The sequence below is a fragment of the Raphanus sativus genome, chromosome 5 (assembly GCF_000801105.2).
Source record: "Raphanus sativus cultivar WK10039 chromosome 5, ASM80110v3, whole genome shotgun sequence".
NCBI classification, from domain to species: Eukaryota; Viridiplantae; Streptophyta; class Magnoliopsida; order Brassicales; family Brassicaceae; genus Raphanus; species Raphanus sativus.
Genome location: NC_079515.1, coordinates 6,525,916 through 6,539,015, shown reverse-complemented (window position 1 = coordinate 6,539,015; position 13,100 = coordinate 6,525,916). Strand labels below are relative to the sequence as shown.

The 13,100-nt window shown below is 34.4% G+C and overlaps 3 protein-coding genes across 4 annotated transcripts; 1 reads left to right on the top strand and 2 right to left on the bottom strand.

Annotated features, from left to right (window-relative positions):
• Positions 1-229: 229 nt before the first annotated feature.
• Positions 230-4,348, bottom strand: LOC108863394 (tRNAse Z TRZ4, mitochondrial). The gene is made up of 9 exons (XM_018637806.2): positions 3,859-4,348; positions 3,676-3,765; positions 3,557-3,601; positions 3,423-3,477; positions 3,287-3,330; positions 2,578-3,215; positions 2,347-2,491; positions 1,845-1,895; positions 230-1,761 (listed from the first exon to the last, which is right to left on the bottom strand). Exons 1-9 carry the CDS (start codon positions 4,255-4,257, stop codon positions 385-387), a joined length of 2,844 nt encoding a protein of 947 aa, XP_018493308.1. The 5' UTR covers positions 4,258-4,348; the 3' UTR covers positions 230-384.
• A 359-nt stretch (positions 4,349-4,707) lies between these two features.
• On the top strand, positions 4,708-7,598 carry LOC108863165 (photosynthetic NDH subunit of subcomplex B 3, chloroplastic). 2 transcript variants are annotated; one of them, XM_018637496.2, is made up of 6 exons: positions 4,710-5,043; positions 5,232-5,342; positions 5,430-5,486; positions 7,121-7,183; positions 7,265-7,327; positions 7,420-7,598. In XM_018637496.2, exons 1-6 carry the CDS (start codon positions 4,813-4,815, stop codon positions 7,507-7,509), a joined length of 615 nt encoding a protein of 204 aa, XP_018492998.1. In that variant the 5' UTR covers positions 4,710-4,812; the 3' UTR covers positions 7,510-7,598. The 2 variants fall into 2 exon arrangements, with proteins under 2 accessions (XP_056842378.1, XP_018492998.1); XM_056986398.1 differs by lacking the exon at positions 7,265-7,327 and having other exon boundaries at positions 4,708-5,043.
• Positions 7,599-7,605: 7 nt separating this feature from the next.
• Positions 7,606-9,210, bottom strand: LOC108863164 (aquaporin TIP2-1). Its single transcript, XM_018637495.2, has 3 exons — positions 9,012-9,210; positions 8,681-8,931; positions 7,606-8,117 (listed from the first exon to the last, which is right to left on the bottom strand). The coding sequence occupies exons 1-3, from the start codon at positions 9,136-9,138 to the stop codon at positions 7,749-7,751; spliced, it is 747 nt and encodes a 248-aa protein (XP_018492997.1). The 5' UTR covers positions 9,139-9,210; the 3' UTR covers positions 7,606-7,748.
• Between the last annotated feature and the right edge of the window lie 3,890 nt (positions 9,211-13,100).

Genomic DNA, 13,100 nt, shown 5'->3' with positions numbered 1-13,100 from the left:
GTACAGTAATTCTTTTTTTTATGGAGATTTATTCCATGTTTTACCATTTCAAAAATTGTATTTACATTCTTATACAAATTGACATTCTATTATTAATGTTTGAATTGACTACTTTACACAGAAAAAAATATTTTATAACTGTTTTATGAATATTCACGGTTGATTATTCTATTTGCACCATCTCTAACCATTTTGTATAATTTCTTCTTCAACAACTCAGCCAAACCACTCAAACAAAGAAGCTTTCACATTCACATTTCTATAAATTAATTTCTGCTACAAAAAAAGAAAAATCAATAAAATATCAAAAATAACAGATGTAGAAGAGAAGAAAAAACAGAGCAACACCAAAAACTAAATAAACACATAACACTCTAAAGTACACTAATTGCGGAAAAATCTCGAGACTTTGTTGCCACTCATCATCATCAAACCATCAGCACCACCATCACTCTCTTCTTCTTCACATTCACCTTCATCACCATCATCATCATCGACCACCACGTTTCTGAACAGGTTTTTAAAGTAAGGAACAATCTTGGGAAGCACATGCAAATCCGCCATGTTGATACTCATCATATCGAAACCAACGCACGTGTTGTGCATGTCAGACTCGTCGATCACCGGAATCTTCGGATACCTCTGGCTAAAATGCGTCAGCACGATCCTGTACGCTCCCGCCGACGATCCAACGTCGATCGCTTCTTTAGTCGTGCTATGGTTCTTTGCAACCGCTTCCTCCACCAAGGCATCCTCGAACGTAGCCTCGTGTATAAGAACAGTCGCTCCTTTAGAAGCTTCAACCATCTGAGGACAAGGCCTCGTGTCGCCTGAGTAAACCGTATTCCACCCCGGAATCTTATCTCCCGCCATGTTTTCTCTCTCCGCCGCTTTCAAAACAACCCCAAAAGCTTGAGGGCAGTGCACAACGGGAAAACTTATCAACTCCTCCAACCCCATTTCTCCAAGAACCTTCTTCAGTTTCTTTAAATAAGGTAAAGCTGAAGCACTGTCGTTTAAAGGGCTACTCGGTCTTTTGTATATACTCTGCATTGGACTCCCTTTGCTAAACAAAGAACCTTCTGTTTTTTTCTCCGGGCTGGTGGTGATGGTTTCTAGAGAAGCCCAAGAAGTCGAAGTGGTGTTCCTGCAATCAAGAAACTCCATATCCAAATCCTCCAGTCTCTGATACGCGTCGAGGAAGCTCTTAAGCGGTCTCGGTCCAACCACGATCACCGGCTCATGAGCCTCTTCTTTCAAAAGCTCACGTCTACGAGCGAGGATTCTAGCGAGTCCAGTATGGTGATCAGCGTGGATGTGTGAGATCCATATACACCTCAAGTTTCTAACCGCTTCATCGGCTCCTCGTAAACCGTATCTTCGTTTAAGCTGGCCCAAAGTACCTTCCCCGCAGTCCAAGAGGAGGCTACCTCTAGAGAAGAGGTCGATGTAAACCGCGCTGACGTTTCTGTATCTTGAAGGTTGGGACGAACCGGTGCCTAGAAGAACTATCTCCATGTCGTCTCGTTTGATGTTTTCGAGACAGCTTGGGACGGTGCTCTCGTTCAGCCACGGTTCTTCGACCATCATCTTGTTGTTGTTGTTGTTGTGTGGTCCGTTCCATAACCGCTTGACTTCTTCGGTCTTGGAGGTGATCTCGGGAATCTCTGAGAGTAGCTCGTCTATCACTCGTGTGGACGTGAGTTGACTAGGGATACAAGATCTGTCTATCCCTAGGTTACCATGTGGACGCAAAGTGAACTACGTACCATAAAAGAGAATGAGAGAACAGAGAGATTTCACAGGAAAGGAAACAAAAAAAGCATGAGAAACTTCAATAATACCTTGAGGAGATTTTCCGCGGAAACGTTTTCACCAAGACTTGAACCAAAGCACTGACAAGCAAAGCAAAATAATACATAGAGTGATTCATTGAGCAAAACTAGCTGGAATATCTAGATCCGGCTAAACGAACTAAATCGATCCTAAAGAAGTCGTACCAAGCCCAAACCAAAACGATATCTGAACGGGTCTAAAATTTTGGTATCTAAAGAACCAAAATATTATTTCAAAATTCTCAGAACACCGAAAATATCCTAATCTCTACCCAAAAATCTAAACCAAACCAAATTTCATGTTACATTAGTTTTAGATATTTGACATACACTATTCAAATTTATATTATTTTTACTTTTAGATTCTAAGGTATATTGAGATTTTTGAATTTGTATACATAATTTCTGAACCAAACCGAACCCGAATGGACCTGAACCGGACCTAGAATACTCACCCCTAAGCAAAATTAAAAAAAAAAAAGAGAGTATTATCATGACTGCATTTGCAAACCTTGCTAAAAGAATCTGGACTTGTCAAGTCAGTTGGATGCTGAGGAGACCAAAAGCCAGGAGCTGGAAAGAACTGAGGGCACAGATAGTTAAGTCTAGCTGTGATTCTAGAACTAGCCTTCAGGATGGGAAACTCCATATTCTTCCTGTCCAAACACCAAAACAATTAAAACAATTAGCTTTTTGATAAGAAAAAAAGAACCATTAACTGAGGAGGACAGGAGACTCTCACGTTTCATGTCCAGCAAGAATGTGCTGCGCAGAATGGAATCTCTTCATCCAGCTCTGGTAACTCGGACTGTTCGTCACAGAAGCTGGACTCAAATGTATAATACAATTAACAAACTTATTATCCCCGTCATCCGTTGAGTAATAACGGTTCAGAGATGGAATAGACAGCAGTTCCTCGGCGTGTGACTCTGTTGGACAGTCCACAAGCAAGACAACAGGACCAGGAACCGAAGGTCCCATCACATCGCTCGGATGAACCGTGATATCTTTGAAATCCGACTTCACAGACTGTCCAGACTGGAGTTTACCGTATTTAGGACCAGCTCTAAGACCAAGAGCCATGGCCTTCGCCGGGTCAAATTTTCCGTTGATTTCAGGTAACTCGCATACATACACAACCGACGTCTCGCCAGGTTTGCTTCCTGACTCCTCTGAAGGACGGCTTGGTGGTTCAAGGAGAATAGCGGAGATTTTCACAACTTCGTCATCCACAAGAACGAAGGGATCGTCTTTGGCTTTGCTTGAGCCAATCTCATCAGATGGACCGAAACTCCGCGTGTGAACCATTGCGGCACGAGGGATGAATGATCTCATAGCATCAACTAAGTACTTGAGATCCGAAGGACCCCACACGTTCACCTTTGTTTAACAAAAGAAAACATTATTAAGTTTTCAGCACAAACACAGATACAAAGAGAAGAAACACTCACGGATAGTCCATCTTCACCGATACCAGCTAGAGTCAGTAGAAGACCTAAAGCATTTTAAAAAAAAAAACATGAAAATAAATTTAGCAGCAGAAGACACGCATTGAAGCTGGTTCTTCTAGGATCAAACGAAACAAACCTGGAAGTCCACCTGCTGTCTCTGAACACACACGTGACAAAAATATATGATCCACCTGCAAAAAAGGTTCAAATCACATTTCAGAAAAATAACTTCACCACATACAGAAAAAAAAGAGAGACACAATGACATACCTTTGATAACTTAATTTTATGTTCAGTACAGAAACGTTGCAAACCCTACAAATAACAATTAAATTAGTTTTATAAGAGTTAACAGTTATGATCATTATAATCAGAGGAAACTAACAGACCTCTCCAGCATTAAAGATGAACCTTTGTTTGTCAAAGAAGAGTAACACAGAAGGTGACGTGTCCTGCGTATCCATCCCCGTCCCAAGTATCTAAAAATTTTCAGACAAGAACCAGGAGAGAGAGATCAAGTTTCAAACTTTAACAAAACCCACAACAGACTGGACCTCTATAGATATTGAAACCTGGACATAGGCAATGGTGTTGGTAGGATTAAGCGTGCGAGTGTTTCGCCTAAGACTCTTCTTAGGCTTATCGATCTTATCCTTTCCCTCAGCTCTCCTCTTGTTAAACTCGAAGGAATCTGAAGAGGAAGACATGCCTTTCCTCTGCCTACTACTACTCTTCTCCTCCTCGAAGCTGCTCCACTTGCGTCGCGGAGGGAAGCGAGAAGGAGGAGGAGAAGGTTCGCCGCGGCGGTAACCGGCGGTGCGAGGAGGACGGCGAGAAGAGGGAGGAGGAGGAGAAGAGGCGAGGATTGGGTAGAGAGAAAAGGGTCGGAGGAAGAGAGCGAAAGGAGAGGACTTTAGAGGAGAGAAGCCGAGGAGGGTTAGGTTATGATGATGAGGCATTGAAGTTAACATCCTTCGTTAAACTATCAAAGCTCTCCTTTCTTTCTCACTTCCTGCTCTTCTTCCTCTGAGTCATCTCTCTCACGAGATTGGTTTTTTTTTAATTTCTCATTTTTTTCTCACAACAAAATGAAAACGTTACTTTAGCCCATGGGCTTTTGTATTATGCTTGGCCCATAAACTAATCCATTGTGAGAGATACATTTGTCCTAATACTGCTGATATTTTCGACCCATATCTCTACTTTTTTTCATCTTGGTAAGTTGGTAACTGCTCTGCTAGGAAAAAGTGTGACGAGAATGGATATCTCAGAAACTGTATGATAAAAATGATAATATGATATAATATAGCGTGGGTATCTCAAAATTTGGAAAATTATATCATCCAACATCCAATAGATTCCATTGACTAAACCGTCTCATATACACAGTGGATAAGATAAGAGATAGAGGAGACACCACACACTTCCATAAAGAACCTCAAGAAGTGATATAAAACGTTAGCCCAAAATAAGTCCTAGCCTTTTTTTTTGCTTCTGTTCTGATTTGTTTTTATTTTTTATTGACTATGGGAAGTGTACAGTTGAATGGTTCAGGCTTAGTAGCTTCTCTATCTCCAACTCATATCTTTAGCCACAAAACCAAACTTAGTAACCCAAAGCCGTTCTTCTTACGCTCAAAACACAATGCCACCAGAGTCAAGACCATTCGAGCCATAAGCACCGCACCAGCGAGCCAGCCTCCAGCCGCAGATGAGCAGGATGATGAACCTCCTGCTGTCGATTTTGCGTTCGTCCATGTAAGTAGTGATCTTTAACTCTTCACGAATATTTCTACCATTGTTAGTTATATCGTTAACAAAGATAAGTAGAGTTATTAGAGGGTCTAATGATGGTCCTTGAATCATTTTTTGTTATCTATTGAAAAATGATCTAAAGCGAAATTTTGAATTAATTATTAACTAAATGTTGATAATTGAACTGTTAGTCGGTGTTGTTACCGGACGGGACACCAGACGTGCATTGGAGAAGAGCGTGCGGTGGACAGAAACTTAGAGACATAATGTTGGATTCTAACATCGAACTCTATGGTCCTTACGTATGATTTTCTCTCCCTCAATCTTGATCATTTCTCTAAACTAAAATAATTTGGAGTATCATTTGAGTGTGTCAATTAACTTGGCAGAGTAAGCCCTTGTCAAACTGCGCAGGAGTAGGAACTTGCGCTACCTGCATGGTCGAGGTATACGTATATCTTATGCAATAGCAATTGTAGCTAGTCTTTTAATAAATACTCCTTCCGTTTCGATTTAATTGTCATCGTAAAAAAAAAATTCTTTTCAAAATAAGTGTCGTTTTAAAGTTTCAATGCAAAATTTATTATAAAGATTTTTCATTTTATTTTTCTATTGGTTGAAATATGGTTAGATGTATAGGTAACTGTATTTTTATCTTGGAAATATACAAAATCATATGTTTTCTTAATCCTTGTGCATAAATCTATAACGCTAATTAAAATGAAATCCCCCTGATTTGAACATCACTTGATGAATAGATGTTCATGGATTCTTATCATGTCTCTTAAAATCCTGATGGTACTTTAGAAAATGTACCTCTTTGATATCGACTACTTTAGTACTTTAGATAAAATGTAATATTTTATACTCTGGTCGTTTGATTATGGTCCTTGACCAGATCACTCTTATATGCCTTTCCAGAATATTGGTCGGCTAGTACTTTAGATCCTTTATATAATATGGATCATCATTATATCAAGTATGAGCTACTTAGCTCTTTAGGACTTATGGACATGCCTTAACTTTATGAATATAATATTATTTGCCATAGACAACTTTATACATATGTCATGTTGGTTAGATCATGATCCTTATATCCATAGTTTATCTATGATCGATCTAAGACATTTTGCAGTCTTAGTGTGCCGGCAATTCGTACACATATATATATATGGACGATTGGAGTGATCTAGGCAGGACATGGTCATGACATAGAATTGATCTAATTGATCCTCAAATTTATGTCTAATGACATCCATGATCTACAGCTTTATCATGGACCAAATCTTATAATATGGTCGGACCCGTTTGGTCGCATATGGACACATAATGCGGTCCTACACTTTTTGTTCAAAGATGAACTTTGATCTTATAGCTTATCTTTATGATAGCTTATTCATTCATACCTCAGCCTGGTTGGTTCATGCTGAGAATTTTGACCAACCATAAGTATTACCAAATTTGGCTAATTGGTGGTGATGGTCTATAACCTTTCTAAGGTTTGATGAATAATCATTTAACCTATCTTAGGCTGGTTAGTATAACACAAAGAATTTAAAATTCCTCTATAGACTGATTTGAATTGTTCTTATAGAACTCTTTATTTGCTTACATGTAGCAATTTAATTCAGTCTATGGACAGCTTTAGGAAAATGATGTTCATGAAAACTTATTTTCTCATCTTATGATTCTGAGCTCAATACATTTTGGTAAACCTTTTAGGTACCAATAATATTATCATCATCCAGTGAGTCATATATAACATATTACATCTTTTGAATTTCTTCCAGACATTATATGTAGTGACATATTATCCACCACTTTGGATTATATAGACCTTCCTTGGTCTGTCTCACGATTTTATCCTTCTTTCAGGATTTATCTTATTCACTGGGCATCATATGGCGTTTACATATTCATGGCCAATTCAATACGCCTTTACCTATCACTTTAGAAAATTAAAATGAAACGGAGAGAGTAATCAATAAAGTTTATTTTTAGTTTCTTTAATAAGTTTAATTAATAATTCAAATGATGGCTTATCAGATAACTAAGTTTATTTCATGATCATTATTTGCAGATTGTAAATGGAAAAGAGCTTCTAAATCCACGAACTGACATCGAGAAGGAGAAACTAAAAAGGGTATATTCCTATTTTAAATACTATTAATACTTATAATCTTGTTCATTTGTTTATATTGAGATAAAAGTATTATTGTCACAGAAACCAAAAAATTGGAGACTCGCTTGTCAAACCAACGTGGGCAACCCAGATTCAACTGGATTGGTATTATGATAACAGTCTCTCGTATACAGTGTACTATAGTTTTTCTATACACATGTGACTGAGTTATAATTAATAACCTATTTATTGAATAGGTCGTCATACAACAACTGCCAGAGTGGAAAGCTCATGAATGGAACATCCCTAGGAATCTACCTATTGATGATCCCGAAACTTCTACGTGAAATGATTAATTTGTATTATTATTATACTGTATATCATGAAAATGTAACGTTTTGTTTGTTTTTATATATGTCGATAATTAGTCCTAAAACTACCTATTAGATACAACGAACTGATTCCATTAAATGATATTCATACAAATTGGATACAAGATACAATGAAACCTGACCAAACTCCGAACAATGCAACATATCGATCGAGAGACAAAGAAACCAAACACAGAATCCTCACATTTTCTTGCTTAGAACTCAGAAGCCAGAGGAACATGTTCGGAAGTCATGAAGACATTTCCGTAGGTAACTCCAGCGAGTCCACCACCGATGAGTGGTCCAACCCAGTAGACCCAGTGACCAGAGAAGTCTCCTGCTGCAACAGCTGGTCCAAAGGAACGTGCTGGGTTCATGGATCCACCAGAGAATGGACCGGCGGCTAGGATGTTGGCACCGACGATGAGACCAATGGCGAGGGGAGCGATGGTTCCGAGAGAACCCTTTTTGGGATCAGCGGCGGTGGCGTAGACGGTGTAGACTAAAGAGAAAGTGATGATGATCTCCATCACTACTCCTTCTATCGCTCCTACTCCCGCAGCAACGCTGTGGGTTGGAACCGCCTGCGTTATACCATAGTTTTGTTTTATGAGTTTCTTTTAATTAGACAGCATCAGTAGTTGTATATTAGTGGAAAGGAAACCTTAGAAAACTCCAATAATGTTCATTTGAATTAGACAAAAACTTACAATAGTCAATAGATATTAAATAACTTCAAATTTAAACAAATCACATGTCTAGTATATAGTATACATAAAAGACAGAAATGGACAAACGAAAACTATTGAATATGATAGAAGTTTTTTGTGTGGTTGATCTTGTAAATTAGCTATATATTTTCTTTATGTTGTAACCTAATTTATAACCGATTGAGATTGTCTTCCAAGACCCTAGACTATGTTCTTTTTTTTTTGTAAAAAAAAATTGTTATGTTTTGTAGACCAGCAAAGGTACAGGGACATAACTTCTTTGTTGTAAAAAGGTTTATTGCTTTATTTTGATATAAACTCATTAGTAGAGATTAAATTGATGGACTTCTTCTTCTATTAATGTTGACTGGTGGAAACAAAACCTCTGATTTTATTATGCTACTGTAGTAATTAAAGACGTTGTGATGAGTACATACCAAACCACCGGTGACGTATTTGAGAAGGAAGCAAGCGGCGGTGGAGCCGAGAAGCTGAGCCACCCAGTAGAAAACTCCGGTGATTAGTGTGATTTGACCACCGACAGCAAGGCCAAAAGTGACGGCTGGGTTCACATGGCCACCGGAGATGTTGGCTCCGATTGCAACCGCCACGAAGAGGGCGAAACCATGGCATACGGCGATGGCGACAAGCCCCGGGGTATCAAGAGCCGCATCTGACGTCAGCTTCGCTGTATACATAAATGTTACACGTTCATTAAGTATAATGGACCCATTGTTACAGATTATTTAGATATGTTTAGTTACAAACCGTAGGCAATGGCGGAACCAACACCAGCGAAAACAAAGAGCAAAGTGGAGATGAACTCAGCCAGGTAAGCTCTTAGAGAAGCCAAGCTGAAAGAATCATCAAAAGAACCAAAGGCAACTCCAGCCATTGTTTTCGATGAAAACTGGAGAAGAGGAAGTGAAGTTTTTTGTTTTGCTTAATGAAGAAGATGATAAGACTTTTTGCATGCCACTGTCTTTTTATATAGGCGTATCGTCATATATCCATGCATAATGTATATTTTAAAACTAATCTTTTATGAGTTTATTTTTGAGGTGGGTTGTTCACAAATTAATAAATGATTTCATTTGTGTTTCCATTTTACTCTATAACTAGATCATTGCCCGCTCGACCGAGCGGGAGTCATTTTGTTTTTATCTTTGTTTTTACTAAATGTTATACATGATCACCAATGTGTATTAATATAAAATTTTGATAAATAACAATGTGTATTAATGTGTTTAAATAAGCAATGTGTTTAATTACTAAATTTGATTTTTAAATTTTATGATAACGTAAAATAGATTTTTTCTGTATTATTTAAAATATATAGTGCTATATATTTTGTATTTTCAACATTTATCATACAAAACTTACATTGGGGTATTATTTATATGAAAATATGCATAACATATTATATTTATATATTATATAAACATATGCACACCCGCACAGGTTTTATTTTTAAAATGTATTCTATATTGTTTAGTTTTATGTAGTATCGAGTTTGTATAATTCAATTTTGTGTTTAAAGAACAATATCAAAAATGTCTTTCGTATGTAAAAATAACATTTTGCAAGCGCGAGTTGTGTCTTTTTATTGTAACACAAAATTTTATATAAAACTTATGTTTTTTTGTACATTACGAAATTTAATTTTTTAAAATAATTATTATGTAATTTCAAAGTGAATTTTATCTCTGAGGTCTAATATATTTTGTGTGTAATGATTCAAAGCATTTTCGATATATATTATATTTCAGTTTGGTTTGTTTTTAGTTTTATTGTATAAGTATAATACTATACAATATTACTATATTCTATACAATATATGAAGTTATGTGTTATTTGTTTTAGAAAGTAGATTAGGCCCAACGTAGTTATAAGAATAGTCATATCTTTATGTATGTGTCTATGACTTATCTACCTAATGTTATTCGTACTAATAAAATTAATATGGCCAATGAAAGTATACTGATCAATTTAAAATGAATTGTATAGGGTAATTATAGAACGATTAATATTTTTAGTATTCTTAGTATATATCTTATTTAAATCGACATGTAATAAATGTAAAAATCATATATGGAATATGGACAAAAAGAAGAACTGTATTTAAGGAAATACATCAATGCAAAGTTAGACTATGGTACGTATTATATATAAAGAATAAGATATTTAATTTAAATATATGAGGTCCACTTTTAAAAATCCATCTAGAAGAAGTTGTAATGTTCTTGTTTTAATAAGATAGATTGTGATCGTATCTCGTAGCAAAATTTGTTATTTATTTTATTTTGTTTTGTAAATTTGCACGGTGAATAAATAATGTAATTTACTTTTCAATACATTAATTATTAATCTAGTTTGATTTTTCTGATTTAATTAATTATTTTGTTTGCACTTTTAGTTGTTTAAATAAAATATCTCAATCTTTTGTTAACATCAATTATGTACAAGCGATAAAAATCAGTAATTATATGTGATATAATTACTAAAATCACTTATGAAAACGATACTAGTTTTACATCAGTTATTAATAAGTGATATAAATAATTTATATCGATTATTGTAACTGATACTAATTTTGACATCACTTAAATAATTTGATGTAAAGGTTAAAATCATTTTATTGTAATTGACACATATATACATCAGTTGCCCGAAGTGACATGAATATTTTGTATATTTGCATTAGTTATAAATAAATTGATGTCAATTATTTGCATTATCACTTTTATAATCATTTAATTAAGTGATCAAAAGTTTTTAACATCAGTTATAACTGATACATATATTATAAATAAATGATGTGAAACAAGCTTTTTTGTAGTATGATAATCGTGACTTGTGACGTGTAAAGAAAGTTGCCTAAAAAGACTCAAACAATAAAATTTACCTTGAATACTCTAGAAAGACTAATTATTGGTTCACTAGGTTCTTGTGGTTCACCTAGCCAATAGTTATTTGTCACATCATATTTAAATTTTGGAAGAAAAAAAGATAAAAATCAGAAATAAAATTATCAAAATAATAAAAAAAAATTCAAAATTGTTTTAACGCTCAAAATGTTAAATCATAAACCCTAAATCCTAAATATAACTCAAAATTCTAAACACTAAACTCGAACCATAAACCCTAAACCCAAACCTAAAACTAAAAATCCAAACCTAACCATAAACCCAAAACACTAAATCAAAAACCCTAAACCCAAAATCGTAAACCCAAACCTTATACCTTAGACTCTAAATCCGAATCGTAAAACCTAAAACTTAAATCCAAATCCTAGACTCTAAACCCAAACTTTAAACCTTAAAGAAATAACATCAACATTAACCCAACTCTTTAGAGTATAGGATTTGAGTTTTTGAATTTTGGGTTTGGGTTTAGGGTTAGAGTTTGGATTTTGGTTCTAGGGTTTAAGTTTAGGATTTAGGTTTTGGATTTAGATTCTAGAGTTTGAGTTTAGAGTTTAGAGTTTATGGTTTAATATTTAGGTTTGGGTTTAGGGTTTAGAATCTGGATTTAGATTTAGATTTTATAGTTTAGGATTTAAGATTCGGAGTTTTAAACAATTTTGACATCTTTTTGTTTTCTTTTTTATTATTTTCCTTTTAACTTTTTTATAAATAATTATATTTTAATTTTCTTTTAAAAATTTAAATATGATATTACAAATAACTATTGGCTAGGTGAATTTATAGGTTCACTCTAAAATGTGAACCTAAGAATTACTCGCACATAAATAGTAATGCATTTATCAGAATGCAATCATACGATATGCCTCATGACCTATTAGTCTTTACGAATTTTGTATTATCTAAACTACAAAGGAACATCGGTACAACATAAGGTGAATATTCAAGTTAAAATAGAAGTAAGTTACTCAATAAAAATATAATCTTCAAAGTGATGATTGGTTCATTAATTAAAATATATAGGAGAAGTCTCAAAATACCAATTTTGTGATTCAATTTACAAGATACCACCAAAAATTAGAAATATTCTACAACTTTAAATTTATGATGTCTTTTAGAAAAGTTTACCAATGGGTTTCTAATCAGTTACTAACTCTTCCTGAAGTTTTTTAAAATTTCTTAATTAGGTTTAAATTTTTTTATATTTTGAGACTTTCTTAAATGTGATTTTGGAAATGAAATTTATGTTTAATAATTTTTCAAATGAACGCGGAGTTATATATTGGTTTTCTGTTACGTAAAAATAAATTATTTGATAATGTTTTACATAGAGCGGCATATGTCTCGAAAAGTTTAGTCAACAATTTGAATCGAATCAATACTATTAAAATATAAACATAAAATTGGATCTAACTTAAATCCAAAGTAAAACTAAATACTATTAAAATATAAGTACAAAGTTGGATCCAACTTAATTCTAGATAAAAATGTTTTTAACAAATTATCTTATATATTTCTGCTTAACTTATGTTACTAGTAAATATCATCCTCAATTATAGTTGAAACTAAATCTAATAAATATAAATATTTACAAACTTTTATATCTCAAATCAATTTGCCTATATTTTAGCAACTATATAACAAACGTACAGAAAAAAATCTTCAAATATATAATGGACCCAATCATTACTTATTATTCAGCACATTACATTGAGTTTCTATCCATAAGAACCTATTTTATTATAAACACATTTGCATAAAAGAATTAGTATAAAAACTATGAAATAGTTCATCATCGATCCACATTTAAACAAAAGCTATATATATATAATATATATATATGTCATAGTCATTTTCATTTAGGTTTGATATAATTCCACCAAATTATGTTTGTAAAGTTTGTGTTTCTGTTGAGTATATTGAAATATCAACT

Excerpts from the sequence above, each read along its gene's own strand:
- LOC108863165 (XM_018637496.2), top strand. The coding sequence starts at position 4,813 with ATGGGAAGTGTACAGTTGAATGGTTCAGGCTTAGTAGCTTCTCTATCT. Across the intron at positions 7,184-7,264 it reads AGAAGGAGAAACTAAAAAGG|AAACCAAAAAATTGGAGACT; the intron begins GTATATTCCTAT and ends TTATTGTCACAG. Across the intron at positions 7,328-7,419 it reads ACCCAGATTCAACTGGATTG|GTCGTCATACAACAACTGCC; the intron begins GTATTATGATAA and ends TTTATTGAATAG.
- LOC108863394 (XM_018637806.2), bottom strand. The coding sequence starts at position 4,257 with ATGTTAACTTCAATGCCTCATCATCATAACCTAACCCTCCTCGGCTTC. Across the intron at positions 3,216-3,286 it reads TCGGTGAAGATGGACTATCC|GTGAACGTGTGGGGTCCTTC; the intron begins GTGAGTGTTTCT and ends TGTTAAACAAAG. Across the intron at positions 2,492-2,577 it reads ATTCTTGCTGGACATGAAAC|GAAGAATATGGAGTTTCCCA; the intron begins GTGAGAGTCTCC and ends GTGTTTGGACAG.
- LOC108863164 (XM_018637495.2), bottom strand. The coding sequence starts at position 9,138 with ATGGCTGGAGTTGCCTTTGGTTCTTTTGATGATTCTTTCAGCTTGGCT. Across the intron at positions 8,932-9,011 it reads TGGTTCCGCCATTGCCTACG|CGAAGCTGACGTCAGATGCG; the intron begins GTTTGTAACTAA and ends TTATGTATACAG. Across the intron at positions 8,118-8,680 it reads AATACGTCACCGGTGGTTTG|GCGGTTCCAACCCACAGCGT; the intron begins GTATGTACTCAT and ends GGTATAACGCAG.